Below are 19,690 nucleotides of genomic sequence, written 5' to 3' on the forward strand. Positions count from 1 at the left end.
CAAACTGCTCTTGTTACACATGAGGAGGGGCCTGCAGGTCAGAGCCGTTCCCAAGGAATTTGAAGGGTTCCCAAGGCCCTCCTGCTGGCACAGGCCGGCAGGCTGGCCATTTAGTTACAAAGCAGCTGCCTGACTGCCTTCTGTTAGCACCTTGTTGCTCCTCCGAGCTCACTAAGGGACGGGATGCCCAACTTTGTCGACAAATCCCAGATTTCACAAAATCATCTCGGGAGAATTTATTTTAATTTTTAAAAACTGGATTCACTTGGGCCTTTTGGGGTTTATAGCAGCCTTTGAAGGCTGCTATATGCATTACATAAAAAGGGGTAGTGTAACTTGGTCAGAATGAAAAATGATTTTATCACGTGTCGAAAGGACTTTTTCTCAGAGATCAAAAGATTATCTTTTCATAAACTGAGATAAAAAGGAGTGACTGCAGCTCAGGTGCAGGGTGGTATGCATGCCCAGGGGCCAGCCTCAATACGTTCCTCACTCGTCTCCTTTGCCATTCTGACCTACACTGCTGTGCAGGAACCATAAGTCTCATTCCATTACCTGTCTTCCTAGAAGCACTTTAGAAATAAAGACCAGAGGCTCTGCAGTGTCTGCCTGAGATCCATCGGAATTCCCCCTTAGTCACACACAAGTCTGTGGATGTGAGCTCCATTCAGAACATGGGAAAGATGAGGGAGGCCATAGGAGCAATAGAATGGGGGCCGAGCCCGGTAGACAGGATTTTACCAGAAGCCGTGGTATCAATGTGCAAATGTGGGTGATGAGGGGACCTTGCCTTTTTCTCTTCCGTGTTCAGGTGGTCCTGAGAATGCAGCTGTCATCCTTAGTGGACACTCCTGTGAGGCCCAGGCTGCCACACGTCTCCTGGGCCCAGGCCACCCATGAGTTTGCTCCCCATGTCCACGTGCCCATCTTTGATTATCTCACCACTTCCTGATCTTGCCAGGATTTGGCCCCCCTCCTTGCACACTCTGTCTGCTCAAAATGGTGCTGCCCTACCCCAGGAAGTAAGGAGCTCTGTTCACTGTCGAAAGCTCTTAACTGATGGGGCTCCCACAGTTCTTGGGGACTGTCTGGGTCTGTGGCCTTCCTGAGGTCCCGTACATCCAGCTAACTGGCTGTGCACCCACCCGTGGAAGGGGGAAGTCTTCCAATTTTATTATCTTGTACTGATCTGCTCAGTTGTGCCAAGTTTGAATTAATCATAAGGCTGTATGTCTAGATTTCTTTTTTTTTTTTTTTTTAAGTTGGAGTACTATCTTGGAATCTTTACTTGAGAACATGTCGTCTGCTTGGAAAGTCACCTGAGGAGACCAGGCTTTCCTCTGATGTGGCCGACACTGGTCACAGCAGTTTATGGAGTTCCTTTGTCATGACCGTGATGTGGCTCATGCTTCAGAATATATTTAGCAGAGAAGTCTAAGGGCGCTTTAAGTTGTTTTAGAACTGGTCAGAAATAAGTCAGGACATTCGGTGAGAGATTAAGCTGCTGGCCACCACACTTGGCTAGTTGCAAGCTAGCTCGGACAGCTTCTGCTCCAAAGGCTGTTGGTCCCCAGAGAGCTGTTCCTGGTGACTGATTGCAGTGCTTAGTGTCCTGGGGTGGCTGCTTGTTCAGAAAGGGTGGTCCTTTTGCTTATGTTTGAAACAACAGTGAAAATAATTGAGCAGTTACGCCTGGCCTGCCCTGTGGCTTTTCTGGGCTCACCCTCCTAAGTCTGTCCTAATTTGTCATGGGCTGGCCCCATATGACCTCTTTCCCCAGCCCCGTTGTGTCTGCTGGAACTTGGCTACTTTCATTGCTTCCTGGGCATGTGGTTATGGTCTGTGCCTTTCTCCACACTCTTTGGCTCCAGTTGCCTGGGTGTGACCTTCCCAGCCTTCCCACCCCTATTTCAGGCTGAGACTTGACACAGCGTAAGCTTTTCTTGACTCCCGTTTCCTCTTGCTTCTGTAGCGTGTGTTTCTGCCTGCCCGGCAGCCTAACGTGGCACACTTTCTTCCGAGTTGCAGGTGGGAAGTGCAGCATGGGTCTCACTGTAGTAAGATCAAAGCATCTTCAAGGTTCCTTCTCTTGCCTGCTTCTTGTACAGGCCAGCAGCATTGCTTGGCTGTCACCCTCTTGTTTCTACTGAGCCAGCAAACGGCCAGTGGAGTCTTCTCACAGGCCACGCCTGAGAGTCTGCGCTGGTTATGATACCATTATGCTTGAGCAAGAGAAAGCGTATTGCCCTTCTGGAGACAAGAAGTCCCAGGTTAGACCACCTGGTAGCGGTAGTCAGGTTCGCGCGTGGGCTCTCCTCTTTGTTTATAGACAGTTTGCTCATTCAGAAGACAGTAGCCCTGTATCCTGTCTGGCCGGAAACATGCTGTGTAGACCAGACTGGCTGAGAACTCACCAGGCCACATCTGCCTCCACCTCCCATGTGCTACCACATGTGGCCGGCAGTTTTTTTCTTGGAATAAAGGAAGCAAGTTCTCTGGGGGTCTCTGCTCGTACGGCACCAATATCCTAAGGGGCCCTGCCCTCTAAAGCTGATGCGTTCCCAGTGGCTCTGTTTCTGCATGTCAGCACATTGAAGGTATTCGAACTTGGGGTACAGTGCTCAGTCCCACAGCAGACACTGGGTTCTCTGCCTCCCTCCTTCACATTTAAGTACCTTAAATTAAAAAAAAAAATATATCTATATGTTATTATTTTGCGTGGGGTGGGGTGGGGGCTGTGTGCCATGGTGCACATAGAATAACTTTCAGGATAACGTTCAGTTCTCTTTCCTCCATGAGGGCCTTCGCAATGGAACTCAAGTTGTCAGGTTTGGTGGCCTGTGCCTTTACTTACTGAGCCATCTAACTGGGCCTCGAGCACCTCCATTATCTAGAACAATCCCATCTCAAATTGCTTAGCAAGATTAGTTTATCTACTCTTATTTCCTTTTGTCGGGAGGCATACTGTGCTCACGGGTGCCAAGGGTTACAATGTGAAGGGTCGGACAGTCACGGGTGCCAAGGGTTACAATGTGAGGGGTGGGACAGTCTCCCTTCCCTGAGACTGTCTCCCTTCTCTGAGCACTTCTGAGGTTGATTCACTTTAGACTTACTTGGTGAGCCCCCGATTAATTGCTAGATTAGTGAATAGATCCCTACTCTTAATAGATTAGCAGATCCCTAATGTCCAGATGCTGTTAACAGCTGCATATAGATGCCCAGTAAGTCCTCAGCTGTATAGTGTTTCTAGCCCGTGTTCTATTTGTCTGTTTGTTTTTTTGTTTGTTTGTTTGTTTTTGTTTTTGTTTTTCGAGACAGGATTTTTCTCTGTAGCTCTGGCTGTCTTGGGCGCACTCTGTAGACCAGGCTGGCCTCCATTGCATGTTCTTAAAACTATCCCCCTAGCGTAAAAGAAAGAGATCTGCTGATAATTTAAATCCAAGCGGGGTCCGTTCCGGCAGACCGTCTGGTCTGTGTGGATTTCTGTGGGTGTGTATGGAAGGAGTGCCTGAGATGTTTTGGAGCAGGGATCAGCAAACAGTTCAGCCACCTGTGTTTTATGCTCGTAGCCGTTTTTATTCTCTTACCCCTACACGTACACAAACACTTCAGTATTGCCTCTTAGCCTACAAAGCCTTGGGGTTTTTTTTTTGTTTGTTTGTTTTTGTTTTAATGCACCAATCCTTGCCTTAAAAGAACATTTCTGAAGGCACAAGGGCAGTGGTTCTCAAGCTGTGGGTCGAAACCCCTTTGGCAAGCCTCATCTCCAAAAATGATTACATTATGATTCATAACAGCAAAAGTACAGTTATAAAGTAGCAACGAGAACAATTTTATGGTTGGGGTCACCATAACAGGAGGAACTGTGTTAAAGGGTTGGAGCATTAGGAAGGATGGGAACCACTGCCTTAGGTGGATCTGGTTAAAACCAAGGCTGGGTCCCAGCTGTGGAGTCCCTGGCCAGACAGGTCTGCTTAGAGCTTCAATGTTTGTTCATAAAACAGTGCCCCAGAGTAGAGCTGGTCTTTGAGAAGTCCACCTTTGTTTACGTTTTGCTGGGCCAGAAAGGTATCAGTGTGTCCCCTGTGTCTACTGAACATTGGTTTTCTTATGCCAAAGCAAGTGATGATGCTCTCTGCTGGAAATGGCTTTTGTGGACTGTCTCATGAACAGGTTTTTTTTTTGTTTGTTTTTGTTTTTTTTAATACTGGTTGTTAAACTGTTTCTGTAGTGTTTTCAACCCAGTGGACTTCTACTTTGACTTCCTAAAAAGATAAACAAACCCTGCATTATGTTAATTTTAAAACTCTTACTCTTTAAGTTTCCCAAGCTCTGTCAAGGTGTTTTCCTCTGTGCTGGGAAGTTGAAGCTAACCTTTCATCTGTGGTTGACACATCAGCAGGTGGGAAAATTCACCTCCACCAAGGAGGAAGCAACGGGAGTCTTCATTTTCACTTCTAGAATCACTGCAGTGGAGCGTTCTTAGGGAGAACCGGGGTTCTCTTTACCTGGAATCTGAAGGCCCTCTGGGAAAGTGTCACATCCCCAAATAGAAAGGGACAGAGGAAGAAATGCTCATTTTAGCTGCAGCTTTCACTGTCTTCCACCTACTGAAGAAAATGAGCCTTAATGCCCCCCCCGTGTGTGTGTGTGTGTGTGTATGTACGTGTGTGTGTATGTACGCGCACGCGCACACGTGTGCACATATTCACACCCACATGAGCAAGACGAGACGTTAGAGGACAATTTGTAGAAGTTGTTCTCTCCTTCCCCCACGTGGCTTGGTGCGGGCACTGCCACCTGCTGAGCCACCTCACCGGTCCTGTTTTGAATAAGAGGAAAGATGTAATAGTGTGGGGACCAAAGTTTTATTGCATGTTAAGAAAGCACCACATCTGGTATGGTTTTCTAACTTGTACATAAAAAAAATTAATCACAGTCCTTCTGAGTTGGGGGCAAGAACACTGGAAAGCTGGGACTCTGCTACGTGGTTGTGGCATTGAAAATGGGCACACGGAATTTTCAGAACTCGACAGGCGGTGCACATCATTGAAATTGAAATCTATATGCAGAAGAGTATTCTTGCAGAAAGACGCTCGTTGTTATCATGCTGGGAAAACAAAAACAAAAAAACCAGCGTCTCATGGGACAAAACCAGGGTCAGCTGCTTTGGATGGTGGGACTGTTCAGCCGGAAGGAGAACACTGTATGATGAAATCCAGGGTATAAAATCTATGCACACATTTCTGTTCTCTAAAAGAAATAGCGCATTGTAACATCATGAGATGGCATATACTGGGTTGACCTTCATAAGCTTGTTGGCAGAGCAGTAATGATAGCAGAAATCACATGTTTGTGTGTTTGCTGTGGGCCAGGCTGTGGACTCATAGAAATGTCAGCCTGCGGCAACACTGTGAGTTGGGTACTGACCTTTGGCCGGTGAGGTAGCTGCAGCACAGATAGGGCTTGGTGAGGGTATGCAGAAGAGGAAAGCATCCTACATCAGCTCCTCCCGAGCCTGGCAATCCCGCTGAGCGGTCTGTCGTGGTTCTGGCTGGTCACCAGTACAAGGCAGTGCATGCCACTTGTGCTAGAGGTGAGTCTCGGGTGACCCCAGGGCAGTGTGAGTTCATTGAGTTATAGGATCCTATGAGTCTTAGGGACAGAGGAAGCTCATTTTAGAGAAATGCTGAAGGAGGACCTGGGACTTTCTGTTTGAGAGGGGAGAGGACAACCGTGAGACAGGGTTTCTTTCTCTGTGCAGCCCTGGCTATTCTGGAACTCCATCTGTAGACCAGGGTGGCTTCAAACTCAAAAATCCACCTGCTTCTGCCTCCTGGGTGCTGAAAGGCGTGTGCTACCACCACTCAATGACTTTTTTTTTTTTTCTAAAAAATGGTTTTAGGAGAGCATGTTTTGACTCAAGCACAATGGAGAAAGTAACTGTGTGAGCTGCTCCTTGGAAGGTTCTAGCAGCAGGTTGGAGAAGAGGTGCTGACAAGGGATTGCAGTCTGAAATGTTTCCAGTTCCAGGCTGTGGCTGCTAGCTCACTGTGTCTGGTGCTTACGTGCAATGACTGGAATGCACACAGTGACTTGCTGAGGGAATCCTGTCAGCAGTGATTGGCACGTTAATCACGGGAGCAGCAAGCCTTCAGCCTTGACCTGAGTCAGACTTGCAGGTATAGTTCTGATTTATGGGAAATGGAGGCTCATCACACCTTGACTTCTTCAGTCCAGGCGTAACGGGATATGAGCATCCCCAGCTTCTATATAGTAAATGTGTCTGAAGCAGTGGTTCTCAGCCTGTGGGTCGAGACCCCATTGGGGTCCCTAAGATCATCAGAGAACACCAATATTTGCATTGTTTAAATGCAAGTGGTAAAATTAAGAGTTATGAAGTAGCAATGAAAATTTTATGGTGGGGGGGGTCACACATTAGGAAGGTTGAAAGCCACTGGTCTAGAGAGATGATGTAGAATACTCCTGTGAATTTTCTTGGTGCCTCTGAGAGCCAGAAGGTAAAGAACCATTGGCCATGCAAACTGTTCACTTCCCAGGTGGACGCTGTCACCCGGCACTGCATGCCTTAATGCAGTGTGCCGGCCAGATCACCGTGCAGAATCCCAACCCGTTTCCTCAGCTGGAAGATGTGGCAGAGGAAGGTTCCTTCCCTGTTTGGTCCACTCAGTGGCAACTGTTGAGTGAGGCTTTGAACTCTTGACTTGTGAACAGCTATGACTATCTCTCATCAAACCCCAGGTGTTGTCCTGGCTCCTTGGCTTGGGGGTGGGGAGGGGGGATGGGAGGGTGTTTTGCCAAGTCATTGTTGTAAGAGATGGGAAATGTACCCCCGGGTTGATGAAATAATAAAATCAAAAGGAAAGAGGCCCGGCCGGGTGGTGGCAGCGCACGCCTTTGATCCCAGCATTCAGGAGGAAGAGGCAGGCAGAGCTCTGTGAGTTCGAGGCCAGCCTGGTCTACAGAAGTGAGTTTCAGGACAGCCAGGGCTGCACAGAGAAATCCTGTCTCGAACCCCCCTCCACCCCCCAAAAAGAAAGAAAGGAAAGAGACACAAAGCGGCTTGGGTAGAGAAGACATGCTGTGCCGTGGCTGATTGCCTCACTTGGCCAGCCCGAAAGCTTCCTCCTGCAGAAGGATGCAACTAGATGTAAAATTTGTTCCTAATTGCCTGACGTCACATGCAGCAACAGTTACTTCCACTCCCAACTTTGGCCACGGGACAGCCGGGAATTACAGGCCTGAGGACAGCTGTCTGCTGCACCCTTACCTGGGCTCAGAGCAGACTCCAGCCAGGGAAAGTCCCTGATGAGTCACATGCTCATCTTCAATTGAGTCCTGTCCTGGCTTCTCAGGAAACCCCCAGAAGCCTTTGTGGCCTCCGGTGCTGAAGGATTTCCTCTTTTCCTATAGTGCTGTTTCTGCCTTGTGTGTTCACTGTCACCATGGGTTGTTTTTTGTTTTGTTTTGTTTTTGTTTGTTTGTTTGCTTGTTCAAGACAGGTTTCTCTGTGTAGCTCTGACTGTCCTGGAACTCGCTGTATAGACCAGGTTGGTCTTGAACCACGCTTGCCTCTGTCTCCCCAGTGTTGGGTAAAAGCTACCTTGGGATGTTTCAACACTTTTGTACTGACAGATTCAAGCTTTACTCATTGTCTTGTATCTAAGGTTACCTCACCTCTCTCCAGCTTTTTTTCCCCCCATTTTTTAAAAATTAAGATGTTTGGATCTTATTTTCTAGCCCAGGTCTGCCTGATACTCACTAAGTAGCTCAGTCTGGCCCCCAGCTTCGGCTTCGCCTCTCTAGTGCTGGGAGGATAGGTGCGAGCCACATGTTTGGCTCCCAGGCCGTGTTGTGTGTGTGTTTGTGGTGTGTCGTCGGTGTCAGTGTGCCTGTGGAGGTCATCAGGGCATCAGCTGTCTTTCCCTGCTTCCCTGCGACAAGCTTTCTCACTAAACCTGAAGCTGTCTCCTGTGGCGAGGCTGGCCAGCCAGCGAGTTCCTGCCTCCTAGTTGTGGGGCTGCATGGCTTGCGTGATCATACCCGGCTTTTTACGCAGGTTAGGTATATGAACGTAGGTCCTTGTGCCTGCAGGGCAACCGTTTTTACCCACTGAGCTGTCTCTCCAGACCCCCCACTCCCCACCCTCATCCATCTTCTTAATACAGATTTTATGACCCTTTAAATTACCTTCCAGCTCTTTCTATTACCTAGGGAGAGCACTTCATTATCCGGTCCCGGGGGGCCCTCCATCCGCTGCTGCCTCTCTCTGCCCAGGCTCTGCAGATGCCAGGCCCATGACTTTCTGGGCGCCATTTCTGTTTCTAGCCTTTGTGTTTATGCAGAATAGACTTAGTTGAGCCTTAATAATCTGCACTAGAGGCTTGCTCCTTGAGGGCAAGGCATGTTATAGGAACCTTTGTTCATTAGTACCATAGGCTTCCCACATGACTGGGGCTTATTCTCTTAGATGATGGGCGCTTAAGAAATACAGAGTGAAAACGCACATGAACACGAACATGTTTTCAGGACCCATAGCCTATGTTGTAAGGGGACAGAAACCAGCAACATGACGAACTTGTGGATCTCTCAGCACTGCACCCTTCAACTTGACTTCCAATGTACTGTGATCAGTAGGAGTTTGGATGAGGTAATTGGCGTTATGTGACCTATTCACCTTTTCTCTGAGCTGTCCCTGATAGTACAGGATCATTAATAAGGCAGGATCAGAGGGTACCCAGAGACCACTGGTGGTGGTCAGTCCACGCCTTGACCATTGCCAGAGACCTGTGTTGATCACAGACAGACTCACTGCGTTCCAGGGAGGCATCTGTTTTGGAGTGGAAAGAGCTATAGGTGTTTGAGAAAGTGCAGGGTTGGAAAGGAGTGTCCCCCTGAAGCCATTCTTGCCAGAGATCTTAGCTAGTGTTGTCTCTTCCAGGGAAAGTTTTGAGAGAGAATGACAGACTACAGTGATCTTTCCTCTCTCTCTCTCTCTCTCTCTCTCTCTCTCTCTCTCTCTCTCTCTCTCTCTCTTGAGATAGGGTTTCTCTATGTAGCCCTGGCTGTCCTGGAACTCACTCTGTAGACAAGGCTGGCCTTGAATTCACAAAGATCCACATGCCTCTGCCTCGTGAGTGCTGGGATTAAAGGTGTATGCTATCACACTCAGAAATACTGTAATGATTTTTAAGAATTATTTTTACTTTGTTTGTGTTTGCCTACATGTATGTCTATGTGCCATGTGTGTTCAGTGCCCACTGAAACCAGAAGAGGGTGACAGATTTCCTGGAACTGGAGTTAACAGACCTTTGTGAGCCTTCCTGTGGGTGCTAGGGTATGAACCCAGGTCCTCTGGAAGAGCAGCCTGTGTGCTTAACCACTGAGCCATTTCTCCAGCCTTGACTGTGACAGCACAGGCATGGAGGGCTAAAGTGCTGCAGCCGCTGCAGCCATTGGTAGCGTCTTTATGTTGTTTTCTTACTATGAGAATGGCTAAGTTTGGCCTAGAAAATCCAGTTGTGAGTGTAGCTAGCTCTCCTGGTGTGTAGAAACAGAGGGGGTTTGGTTGACTGGCATGGTGGTTGGTTCATTTCCTCAACTATAGGACAGCATAAAGGAAAACTCCAGAAAGTGTGGGGTCTGTTGTCTGGCATATAAAGTCAGCAGTTTGCTGAGTAGTTGCTGTTTTTTTTTTTTGTTTGTTTGTTTGTTTGTTTTCCCCATCATTCCTTTTGGTACATTTCCTTCAGCCTCCTTCCTGAATCTTATATTTTACAAAATTGAGACTGCATGTTTAATTTTATGTCCTGCCCTTTTCAAATTGGGTCTTCTGCCGTCCATTCCATGTGATGATTTAATAAGCTGACCCCAGCACTGGAGAAATGGCTTCAGTGGTTTAAGAATGTATACTGTTCTTGTAGAGGACTTGAGTTTGGTTTCTAGTACCCACAACTGGGCCAACCATAGAACCTGCTCCAGGGAATCCAATGCCCCCTGCTTGCCTTTGTGTGAGTTCTCTCTCTCTCACACACACCCTTCAAGTGCTGTTTTGTAAGTGTGCTTTCCCTCGTATAGCTCAGCCTTGTTGGCACTGTGTACTGTTTCCATTTCCAGCCTGTAAATCATCTTATATACACTGCTATGTTAACCCCGGCCTTTCCCTTTAGAGCAGCAGTTCTCAACCTGTGGGTCCTAGCTATCAGACAGTGCATATTTCTGATGGTCTTAGGACACCCCCCCATACATTTATATGCATTGCTTTTTCATAGCTAACTTTGCTACTGAGTGGTGTCTCAGTTCCTAAGACCATTGGAAATATGTGTTTTCTGATAGTCGAGACCCACAGGTTGAGAACCACTGGTTTACATGGACCCTTTGAAGCAGAGCGTGGGCATGTTAAAGACCTTATTACAGATCACTCAAGTCATCGGCTGGAAGGTTACTCTTAGTGCCTCGTCTGGGCCTGATCCTAGAAATGAATTCTACAACCAGCTCTCCCCGGGACAGGAAATGACCTGTGAGAAAGTGAGGTCACCTCAGAGTTTACCTTATTCCCTTAGAAATTGTGTACTTCCGGTTAGATCTGAAAGTGGCTGTGGAGGGCTGAGGCTGTGACCTCCCCTCTGGAATGTCATTCTGTGAACATGTGGTGCACGTTTGAATATTAATTGTGTTGTCTGTGGGGTGTCTCACAGTGCTGCTACCGTGGAGGGTAAGTGTCTCCTTGGATGCTCCCCCCCAGCTGTCTGGGCAGCTTGAATGGGCCACATCAGCAGGTGCTTCTCAGCCAGAAGCTAGGTAGCCCAGCCTTGTGTGGAGCAGGGGCTTGCAGTGGCCCTCGGGATGATGAGGAGGTTGGGGCCAGGTTGGTGCATGAACTCCCCACCGGGTTTTCTTTTCTCATCGATGGTGGCTCTTTGAGCTGTTGGCTTGACTGGACGGGCAAGACCTTTGCTTTAGCCAGCAGCATCAGGCTGGGAGGCAGGAAGCTACAGGTCTGCTCTGGCTTCGCAAGCTCACTGTTGCCGATTTCTGTAAGCCCTGACTTGCTCTCTGTAGAGGGGGGACTAGGGAAGGTCCTCTCTCAGCATCCTTAGAAAGGGACAGGGTAGTGGATATGGATGGACAGGGGATACATGCTGTCTGGTTTTGGTTTCAGCGTTGAGGGCTGGATGCAGGCAGGAACTTGGAAAAAGATGTTAACAGCCATTAAATACACAAGCTTCTCCAGGGCTCACAGAGCTTCACACTTCCCTGTTTCCTCTTGGTGATTCATATCCATCCTTGGGACCTTTGTCCCAAATGTCCCCTTCTCATGCCTTTTTAGATCAAATAATTTTTCTTAAACCACATCCCCCCCTTTCCTGAGGCAGGGTTTTTCTGTGTAGCCCTGGCTGGCCTGGACGCGCTTTGTAGACCGAGCTGGCCTGGAACTCACAGCGATCTGCTTGCCCCTGCCTCCCTGAGTGCTGGGATTAAAGGCATGCGCCACTGAACCTGGCTTCAATCACATTTGTGATTCAGTCAGGTAAGCTGAAAAGCACAAGACAAAACCTAACTCGCGCCTCTTAGGCTTCATATCTGCTGGTGTGTAAAGACGTCATGGTAGGTTTCTGGACGAGTGTGTTCTCGTTCATTCGTCTCTTGGATAGATTGGATTTCGTGCCCCGAGGTGTGGGAGATGAGAACATGTGCAGAGAGAACTGGCAAGATGTGGGATCTTATCCTAGGGTGTTTCCTGAAGCTCAGAGTCCCTTCTCCCAGAGCTTCCCCGAGGAGAGAGAGCCTACGAACTGGAGCAGAATATGTATTTGAAGCAGGGGGAGGTAAGAGAGTGAGTGTCCCGTAAGACAGATCTCAGTTCTGTAAATAAAAGCCGAGAGATTCATTTTGGGATCTTTCCAGAAACTCTATTCCCAGGCTATTTATTTTAGGTTCCTATTTTAAGGTTTGTTTTTCTGGCAAAAGAATGATAAAGGCATTGGAGTGCTCTCAGTTGTTGGAAGGAAAATTTCCAGCTTGGATGATCGGGAGCAATCAATTATCATGCTTGCAGGCGAGCTGGCTGTTCTCAGAGTGGGCACTGCCCCGGGCATCCTAGGAAGACACAGAGATGCAGAGCATACAGGCTGGAGTGGATGCTTCCATTGATTTGAGTTTATATGAAGGCAGTGCCCATTACACACACTCAGACACAGACACAGTCTCTCTCTCTCTCTCTCTCTCTCTCTCTCTCTCTCTCTCTCACACACACACACACACACACACACACACACACACACGCCGAGTGGACATGGCTAGCACCAGATATGTGCTGTGGCCATCAGCTCTGGGCTGAAACCATATTGGGCCTTGCCTGTGTTTTAACTTTGAAATAGTTAAAAAAAAAATCGTTTTATTTTTTTAAATAGAAGGTCCTGCTCTTCATAATTCACCACCTGTGTTAGACTTACACACAGAAATAGGAATTATTGATCTACCTGTGAAATGGAACTTAAAGATCTAAAAATTGAGTCCATTTAGTTTTAGCAAGGTAAGCTATTTTTGGTTGTTTTAAAATGTTATGTATTAACTGCGTGTGAGAACATGCATGCAGCAGCACATACAGAGATCATAGTTCCGCTTTGTGGAGTCCATTCTCTTTTCACCCTCAGGTAGGAGCTGGGAATTGAGCCCTGGCTGTCAGGTTTGCAGAGATCACACTTTCTCCCTCTGCTGAGCTATCCTGCTGGCCCAAGGTCAGCCATTTTTAGTTGGAAGCATCAGTGTGTCAGAGAAGGGAGGAACAGGCTGGGGAAGCCAGACATACATAGGGCCGAAGCCCAGCACTGCACTCTGCAGCATTGTTTCCTGGGACTGACCAGGATCAGATAACCATTTGATCTCCCTGAGCCCCAGTTTCCTAGTGTTGTACAGGAAGGTTTGACAGGTGGAAAAATGTGGCAGTCTATACTCCATATACATGTCCTTTGCCGCTGTTTCTGCCCTTTGTGGTGTTGGTTGTGTGTGCTGCGTGTCCTTGCTCTGCATTGCATCCTTCTATAGTCTGACGCCGGAGGCCAGCAAGCCGCTGTCGTTCTTGAACTGGTAGAGTAGGTTTAGTGAGGATGACCCTTGCCTGTCATTCACACAGGCGCCCACTGGCAGCCACAGAACTGGAGCCCACATCTTCTGAGGGCATCTCGTGTGATACCAACATAATTTAAGAGGGTGCGTGCACTCGTGTCTGTGTGTGCGTGCGTGCGTGCATGTGTGTGTTAATTTGCCTGCTTAATATAGTCTAGAAATTTAATTTTCTAGAATTCCTGGGCCTGTTTCTGGAACCTCCCCATCCCAGTGCTGATAAATGAACCTTGGGGCTCTGTACATGCTAAGTAAGCAGTACCACTGAGCGCCATTTAGAGCCCTGGAATGCTTTCCAAAATAAGAAGGTGAGGCATCGAAATTTAATTTTCTCCAGTGTTTGCTACATCAGCTTCAGCATCCCCACAAATAGCCAGGTGCCAGTGGAGGTCAAGGACGTGGTACTTCTCTGGCAGTGGGTGAACAGATCATTCATAGATCAGAGGAGTGGCTCCGGGTTTAGGGCTGCCCTTAAAAGGGCCTATTCCCTCTGTTGGCAGTTGTAGGCCAGGCATTGGCCTTAGGGAGCAATGGTTCTATGCTCCCGAGGAAGGCGACTACAGAGGGGCCTTCAGGATCATTCACTGATGAGACAGTCCGAGTTTGTGGACCTTCTCCGCCTGGCAGGGTCTATACACAGTTGTGCTGTGCGTTTTCCTGCCCGACCTCATCTGGAAGGGCATTGAATTTAGTTTCTAATCCAGACAGAAGTCCAGGAAGAGAGACTCATGTGAATGAAAGTTCAACTGCAGGCTGGCTGGTTTCATTTGAAAATGCCTGCCTAGCAGAGGGGGAATTCAGTGTTCCTTACTGTCTCCTTGAGTCAGAGATCTGAGTGGTGACTCTGACTTCTGTAGCTGGTAGACACCTTTGTATGACTTCATTTACATTTTTATTTCTTTGGACATGTTCTCACCTAGTCCAGACTTGCTGTGTAACCAAGGACGACCTGGGCTTCTCCTGCCCAGACCTCCCCAGTAACAGGATTACAGGTGTGGGCCACAGCACCTGGTTCGGGTGGTGCCAGGGATCTGCTCCAGGGCTTGGTGCACGCTAGGCAAGCACTCCACCAACTAGGCCACTTCACTGGCCCTTCTGTGTAGAATCTTGATGTTCTGGACTGGTGGAGCCACTGAGCTTAGAGGCCCAAAGGCTAGGTTTCTTACTCTTCAGGCTGTTCTCTCGAGTCTGGTGGTAAGAGGAATGAGAGTTTGCTCTTTCTGTGGCCTTATACTCTTTGCGGACAAGTACAGCCTGGAGTTAGCGTCTTCTACATTTCTAAGAAGGGGCTGGGGCCTCTCTCAGACCAGCAGCTGCTGCGGTGGTTGGGCTGAGAGGAGTCTGGGTCGCCATGGGGCGATGGTGTATTTCTGAGGGTCTTCTGGTGTGCTGCAGACTAAGGGAACCTTTCCCTCATGTCACTGGTTGTTTTTTGGGGCATAGTGGTTTCATTTTGGACTAGTAATTGTATTTCTGCTTCCGCAACCTGACTTTTCTTCAGTGTTTCATTCTGAGGACGTCCTCCATGTTTGATTCTGGGGAGTGTGTTTGGTCTTTGTGACCGAGAAGGACCTGCTTGGTCGGTACATTAACGGCCTCTCCGCTTGCTCTTACAGCACACGTGGAGAACGAGGAGCAGTACACCCAGGCTCTGGAGAAGTTCGGTGGCAACTGTGTATGCAGAGATGACCCAGACTTAGGAAGCGCATTTCTGAAGTTCTCTGTGTTCACCAAGGAGTTGACTGCACTCTTCAAAAACCTGGTTAGTGCTCACTGTGTGTGCAGTTACGGTGTGTGCAGGGGCTGGCCAGGAGAGCTTGTTCTCTGGCTCCTGTGGAACCTAAAATTATTAAAAAAAAATTATATGTGTGTGTGTGTGTATACATATACATATTCACAGTGGGTAAATTTGGAACAGTTTACAGTTGTGGTTTTTTGTTTTTTTCCTTTAATATGACTTTAACTTGGCATTAAACTCTTAGGTGCAGGTCGAAATGGGTAAATTCAGTTATCTTCGTAAGGGCCTCTGACTGGTGTGGTCTGGGTGATATCTAGTATACTTTCCTGTTGCTGTGAAGAGGCTCCATGGTCAAAGCAACTTAGAGAAGAAAGAGTTCATTGGGAGCTAGCTTATAGTCCTAGGGGGTTAAAGGTCATGACCATCAGGAGGGGAGCACTATGATAGGCCAGAATGTACCATATGAGGCAGAGAGAGAGAGAGAGAGAGAGAGAGAGAGAGAGAGAGAGAGAATGAGCTACTTGGAAGGATTTAGTTCTGCCAACTGGGACCAACCATTCAAATATATGAGTCTATGGGGTCCATGACTGTAGGCATCCAGATTGGTACTATCTAATGATAAGGTAATCTATACTCAAACAAACAAACAAACCATCCCTATACACAGAAATTACCATGGATATTTAAAGAATCTCAGGTCAGAAAGAAAGGCTTCGTGAGCAGGTAGAAGCTGTGGCCAGTGCTTGGTAGCATGGGGCTGAATCAGGCATTTCTTGTGCTTGGTGGCTCAGTGCCTGCCCTGCTGTGGGAACAGGATTCTGAAGAAGCAGGCGAGAGGCTGTTTGTGATCCTGCCCTGGAGATATCCCAGCAGTTCCTTCCTGTTTTTCTCCCCAGCTTCTCCTAAAGGCTCCAGAAGGCTAGGTCAGGACTCAGTCATGCTCTCTGTGGAGGTCACAGGCAGCAAAGTGTTTTCATTTCTCCTCTCAGCTCATGACAAGGGAAGAAACAGCTCATCTGTGGGCGGAAAGTGGGGCATGGAGTATATGATTTTATTACAGGAAGGGCAGAGAGCAGGATCATTTCGGCCGCTCCCCCCTCTCTCCATCTTCTCCTGAAGATATTTCCTAACAGACAAAAGACTGTCACTGTGCTTAGGTTGGTTGGTTTGCTTATTTGATTTAATGTAAATGAATTTTACGTTAAATGGAGAACGAAGGGCGCGGAGGACCTGGAGTTGCACAGCTAGCTCAAAGCAGCTCCTCTCCCCACCTTTTATTTTCTGTAAAAGCAGGAGGAGAGCAGGGCAGGGCCTAGGTGCTGTGTCTGACACATTGCTCACCGTACTGTGGTGAGTACCATTTGCAGCACTTAAAGAAAAAAAACAACACTGAGTCCAGTCGCTGTCAGACTTTGTTCAGAGTGGAAGTCTCAGTGGGCAGGACAGGGTAAGCATTCCTGGTGTGGCAAGTGTGCGCATTGAAGATACCCTGTTTCCTTCGCTTCTGCTGGCTGCAGTGAGGGAGAGCTTGTCCCACCACCCCGTGAGCATGGGGTGCATAAGCTAGATGATCTGTGGGGCCTCAGCTGGGGTGAGGGGCTGTCTTGGGGTTCAGACTGAGGCCCCACAACCCAAACTCATGAGGCTTTTCACCATTGACAGCCAAGGAGGCTGCTTGCTGATACTTGGAGGGACTGAAGGACGGACCATGAAAGAAAGCAATGCAGGGTAAGGTGCAGTGGTTAGACATGCAGACAGCCTGAGGGCTGGATGTCCTGCCAGGAGCACAGCTTGGTAAACCTGAACAAGTGGGAAGGGCTTGCGGAGGGGCGGTCTGTTGGAGTTGTTAAGACCTGGGAACTTAGGGAACCTGGCCCTGGTGTCTCTGAGTATGTGTGCTTTGCTTTAAGCTTCAGAGCTTTCACTTTGTGGACGATGTCAGCCATAGGAAAGCTGAGCCACAACTCCTGAGCTAACTATGGGAGAATTCACCTTTTTGGGGGGATATGTTTTCTCCCCCACCCTGCTACCCTGCTACCTCTTCCTTCCTTCCTTCCTTCCTTCCTTCCTTCCTTCCTTCCTTCCTTCCTTCCCCCTCCCTCCTTCCCTCCTTCTTTCATTTTACATCCTGATTGATTGTAGCTTCCTCTTCCTCCTCTCCTCCCTGTCCTTCCTCTCCCTTCCCTCATCCCCTCCCCCATTCACCTTTCTTACTCCTCAGAGAAGGGAGAGGCCTTCCATGGATATCAGCCTGCCTTGACACATCAAGTTGAAATAAGACTAGGCACATCTTCTCCTCTTGAGGCCAGACAAGGCAGCCCAGCTAGGGGAAAGGGAGCCAAAGGCAGGCACCAGAGTCAGAGACAGACCCTGCTCTAATTATTAGGTAACCCACATGAAAAACAAGCTGCATATCTGTTTTGTATGTGCAGGGGCCTGGGTCCGTCCCAGGCGTGCTCATTGGTTGGTGGTTCAGATTCTGTGAACCCCCATGGGTCCAGGTTAGTTTACTCTGCATTCTTTCTTGTGATGCCCTTGACATCTCTGGCTCCCTCAGTCCTTTCTTTGCCTATTCCATAGGTTTCCCCAAGCTCCAAAATGTTTGGCTGTGGATCTCTGCATCTCTTTCCATCAGCTGCTGGGTGAAGCCTCTCAAAGGAAAGTTATGCTAGGCTCCTGTCTGCAAGCATAGAAGAGTATCATTAATAGTGTCAGAAGTTTGCTCTCTTCCATGAGATGGGTCTCAAGTTGGCCAGTCATTGTTGGTCATTTTTTCACTCTCTGTTTCATCTTTATCACTGGGCCTCTTAGAGGTAGGACAATTTTGCTCTACTATGTTCATAGCAGTTTTATTCCTAATAGCCAGAAACTGAAAACAACCTAGATGTCCCTCAACCGAAGAATGGATGACGAAAATGTGGTACATTTACACAGTGGAATACTACTCAACTATTAAAAACAAGTACATCATGAAATTTGCAGGCAAATAGAGGGACTAGAAAAGATCATCCTGAGTAAGGTTACCCAGACCCAGAAAGGCACACATGGTATGTACTCACTTATAAGCCATTTTAGTCATATAGTACAGGATAAACATACTATACTCCATATGACCAAAGAAGCTAAGGAACAAGAGGACCCAAGAGAGGATGCTTAAATCTAACTCAGAAGAGGAAATAAAACAGACATCAGAGGTAGATGGAAGGAGGGAACTGGATGGGAGGTGGCGTAGGGAGGGGAATAGGATCAAGTGTGGGGAGGACTGAGGGAGAGAGAACTGGGAAACAAAACTGAAATCAATGTATGTGTGTGGGGTCACAGCTATGGTACGAGCCAGAAGCCTAGAACATGGGAAACTCCCAGGAATCTATGAGAGTGACCTTAGCTAAGACTCCTAGCAACAGGGACACGGAACCTGAAATGACCACCTTCTGTAACCAGGCAAGACTTCCGATGGAGGGATGGGGACAGCACCCCACCCGCAAAACCTTGCACCCGAAATTGTGTCCTGCCTATAAGAGGGGGTGTGTTTTCAAAGCCTCAGGCTTTAGCCACACCTGGCCCATCTTATGTTCTCAGGGTCTTTTCTTTGATCTCCCACAGACATTTAAAAAGTAGTTTAGTATAGATGAGACTCTCAGCTCCACCTCTTTGCAGAAAGAATAATAATTACCACCTGCCTGTTTGGAGGCCTGGAAGGACGATTCTGAAGCAGTTGGAACGGCTCCAGGGAAGGCCGACTTAGTATGAAATGAGATTTTCTTCCTGAGGGGTGAGACTCTCACTCTTAAAAGTCCAAGCAGTCGAGCAGAATAAAGGGAGAAACCAGGCAGCTGCGGAAATCTAACACCCAGACATCAAACAAGTCATAAAGACAGCCCGGGTCCTTAGACTCTTTTCCCCGTCTCAGATGCACATGAGAATCCTGGGGAGGTTTTCCCAGGACCGCTTCTGTCACGAGAAGGGGATTTTAGGTGACAAGCCTCAGACCAGGACTGACTCCTGCAAGGTCAGCTGCAGACGAACGTTCTCATCTCTGATAGCAGAGAATGGGACGTGGACAAGGCCCTCATGGTCACAGAACTGGCCCAAGTGAAGACCAGAGTCCATCAGAACAGGAGCCAGGGAAGTGGGGGCTGAGGGTGGAGTTACCGAGTGAGAGCCACTGTGGCCCGGAGCTGAGGAATTTCCATCCTTTCATACCAGAAAAGGAACCGGGAGTCCACCAAACATCTTGTCCCTTTATTATCATTGCTCTATGTGGCTGCCTAGCATTAGAAGACACCGTAGCTGCAAGTGAAGCAGGCTAGCAGGCTCTGTTTGCAGGAGCAGCAGTGAGTCCCTTTAGTATATGGTGTGCCTGGCAGCCCCTCCTACACCTCACCTGGAAGAGGGTCTCCCTGTCACCTGGCACAAGGGTGTCCCACTTCACCTACCTTCACCTCCCGAATGCTGGGATTAAAGGTGTCACCACCATGGCAAAGTCCAAGAAAGTGGGAGACACTGTCGTGGGAGGGGTTAGGCTACCTAGGCCCCCTGGCACAGGGAGAGGAGCTGAGACAAATCCTAGGAGCAGGCTGGGCATTTTGCTGTGTACAAGCTGGTACTGTATGAACCAGCGGGTTCCATGTTGCCCATCTTTTATGAGCACCTACTGTGTGCTTGACAGGCTACTAGCAGTTCCCAGAGTCCTAGGAGCCATGCAAGCTGTCCCTCTCCCATTCTGGTGTGAAAGTTGCCAGCGCATTTTTGGCAGCTGGCTTCATCGTGGTCTTTTAGTCACTCAAGATCAGTGTGAGCTTCCTC

The 19,690-nt window shown here is 48.3% G+C and overlaps 1 protein-coding gene across 2 annotated transcripts in view; it reads left to right on the forward strand.

Moving 5' to 3' along the window:
- Asap2 (ArfGAP with SH3 domain, ankyrin repeat and PH domain 2) overlaps positions 1-19,690 on the forward strand; it is a 150,364-nt gene that overhangs the window by 58,199 nt on the left and 72,475 nt on the right. For both annotated transcript variants that reach the window (XM_021661436.2, XM_021661448.2), the window contains exon 3: positions 14,763-14,908. In XM_021661436.2, the coding sequence (XP_021517111.1) occupies positions 14,763-14,908 (146 nt within the window). The remainder of the gene's footprint in view (positions 1-14,762; positions 14,909-19,690) is intronic.

Source organism: Meriones unguiculatus, chromosome 1, assembly GCF_030254825.1.
Source record: "Meriones unguiculatus strain TT.TT164.6M chromosome 1, Bangor_MerUng_6.1, whole genome shotgun sequence".
Classification (NCBI taxonomy): Eukaryota; Metazoa; Chordata; class Mammalia; order Rodentia; family Muridae; genus Meriones; species Meriones unguiculatus.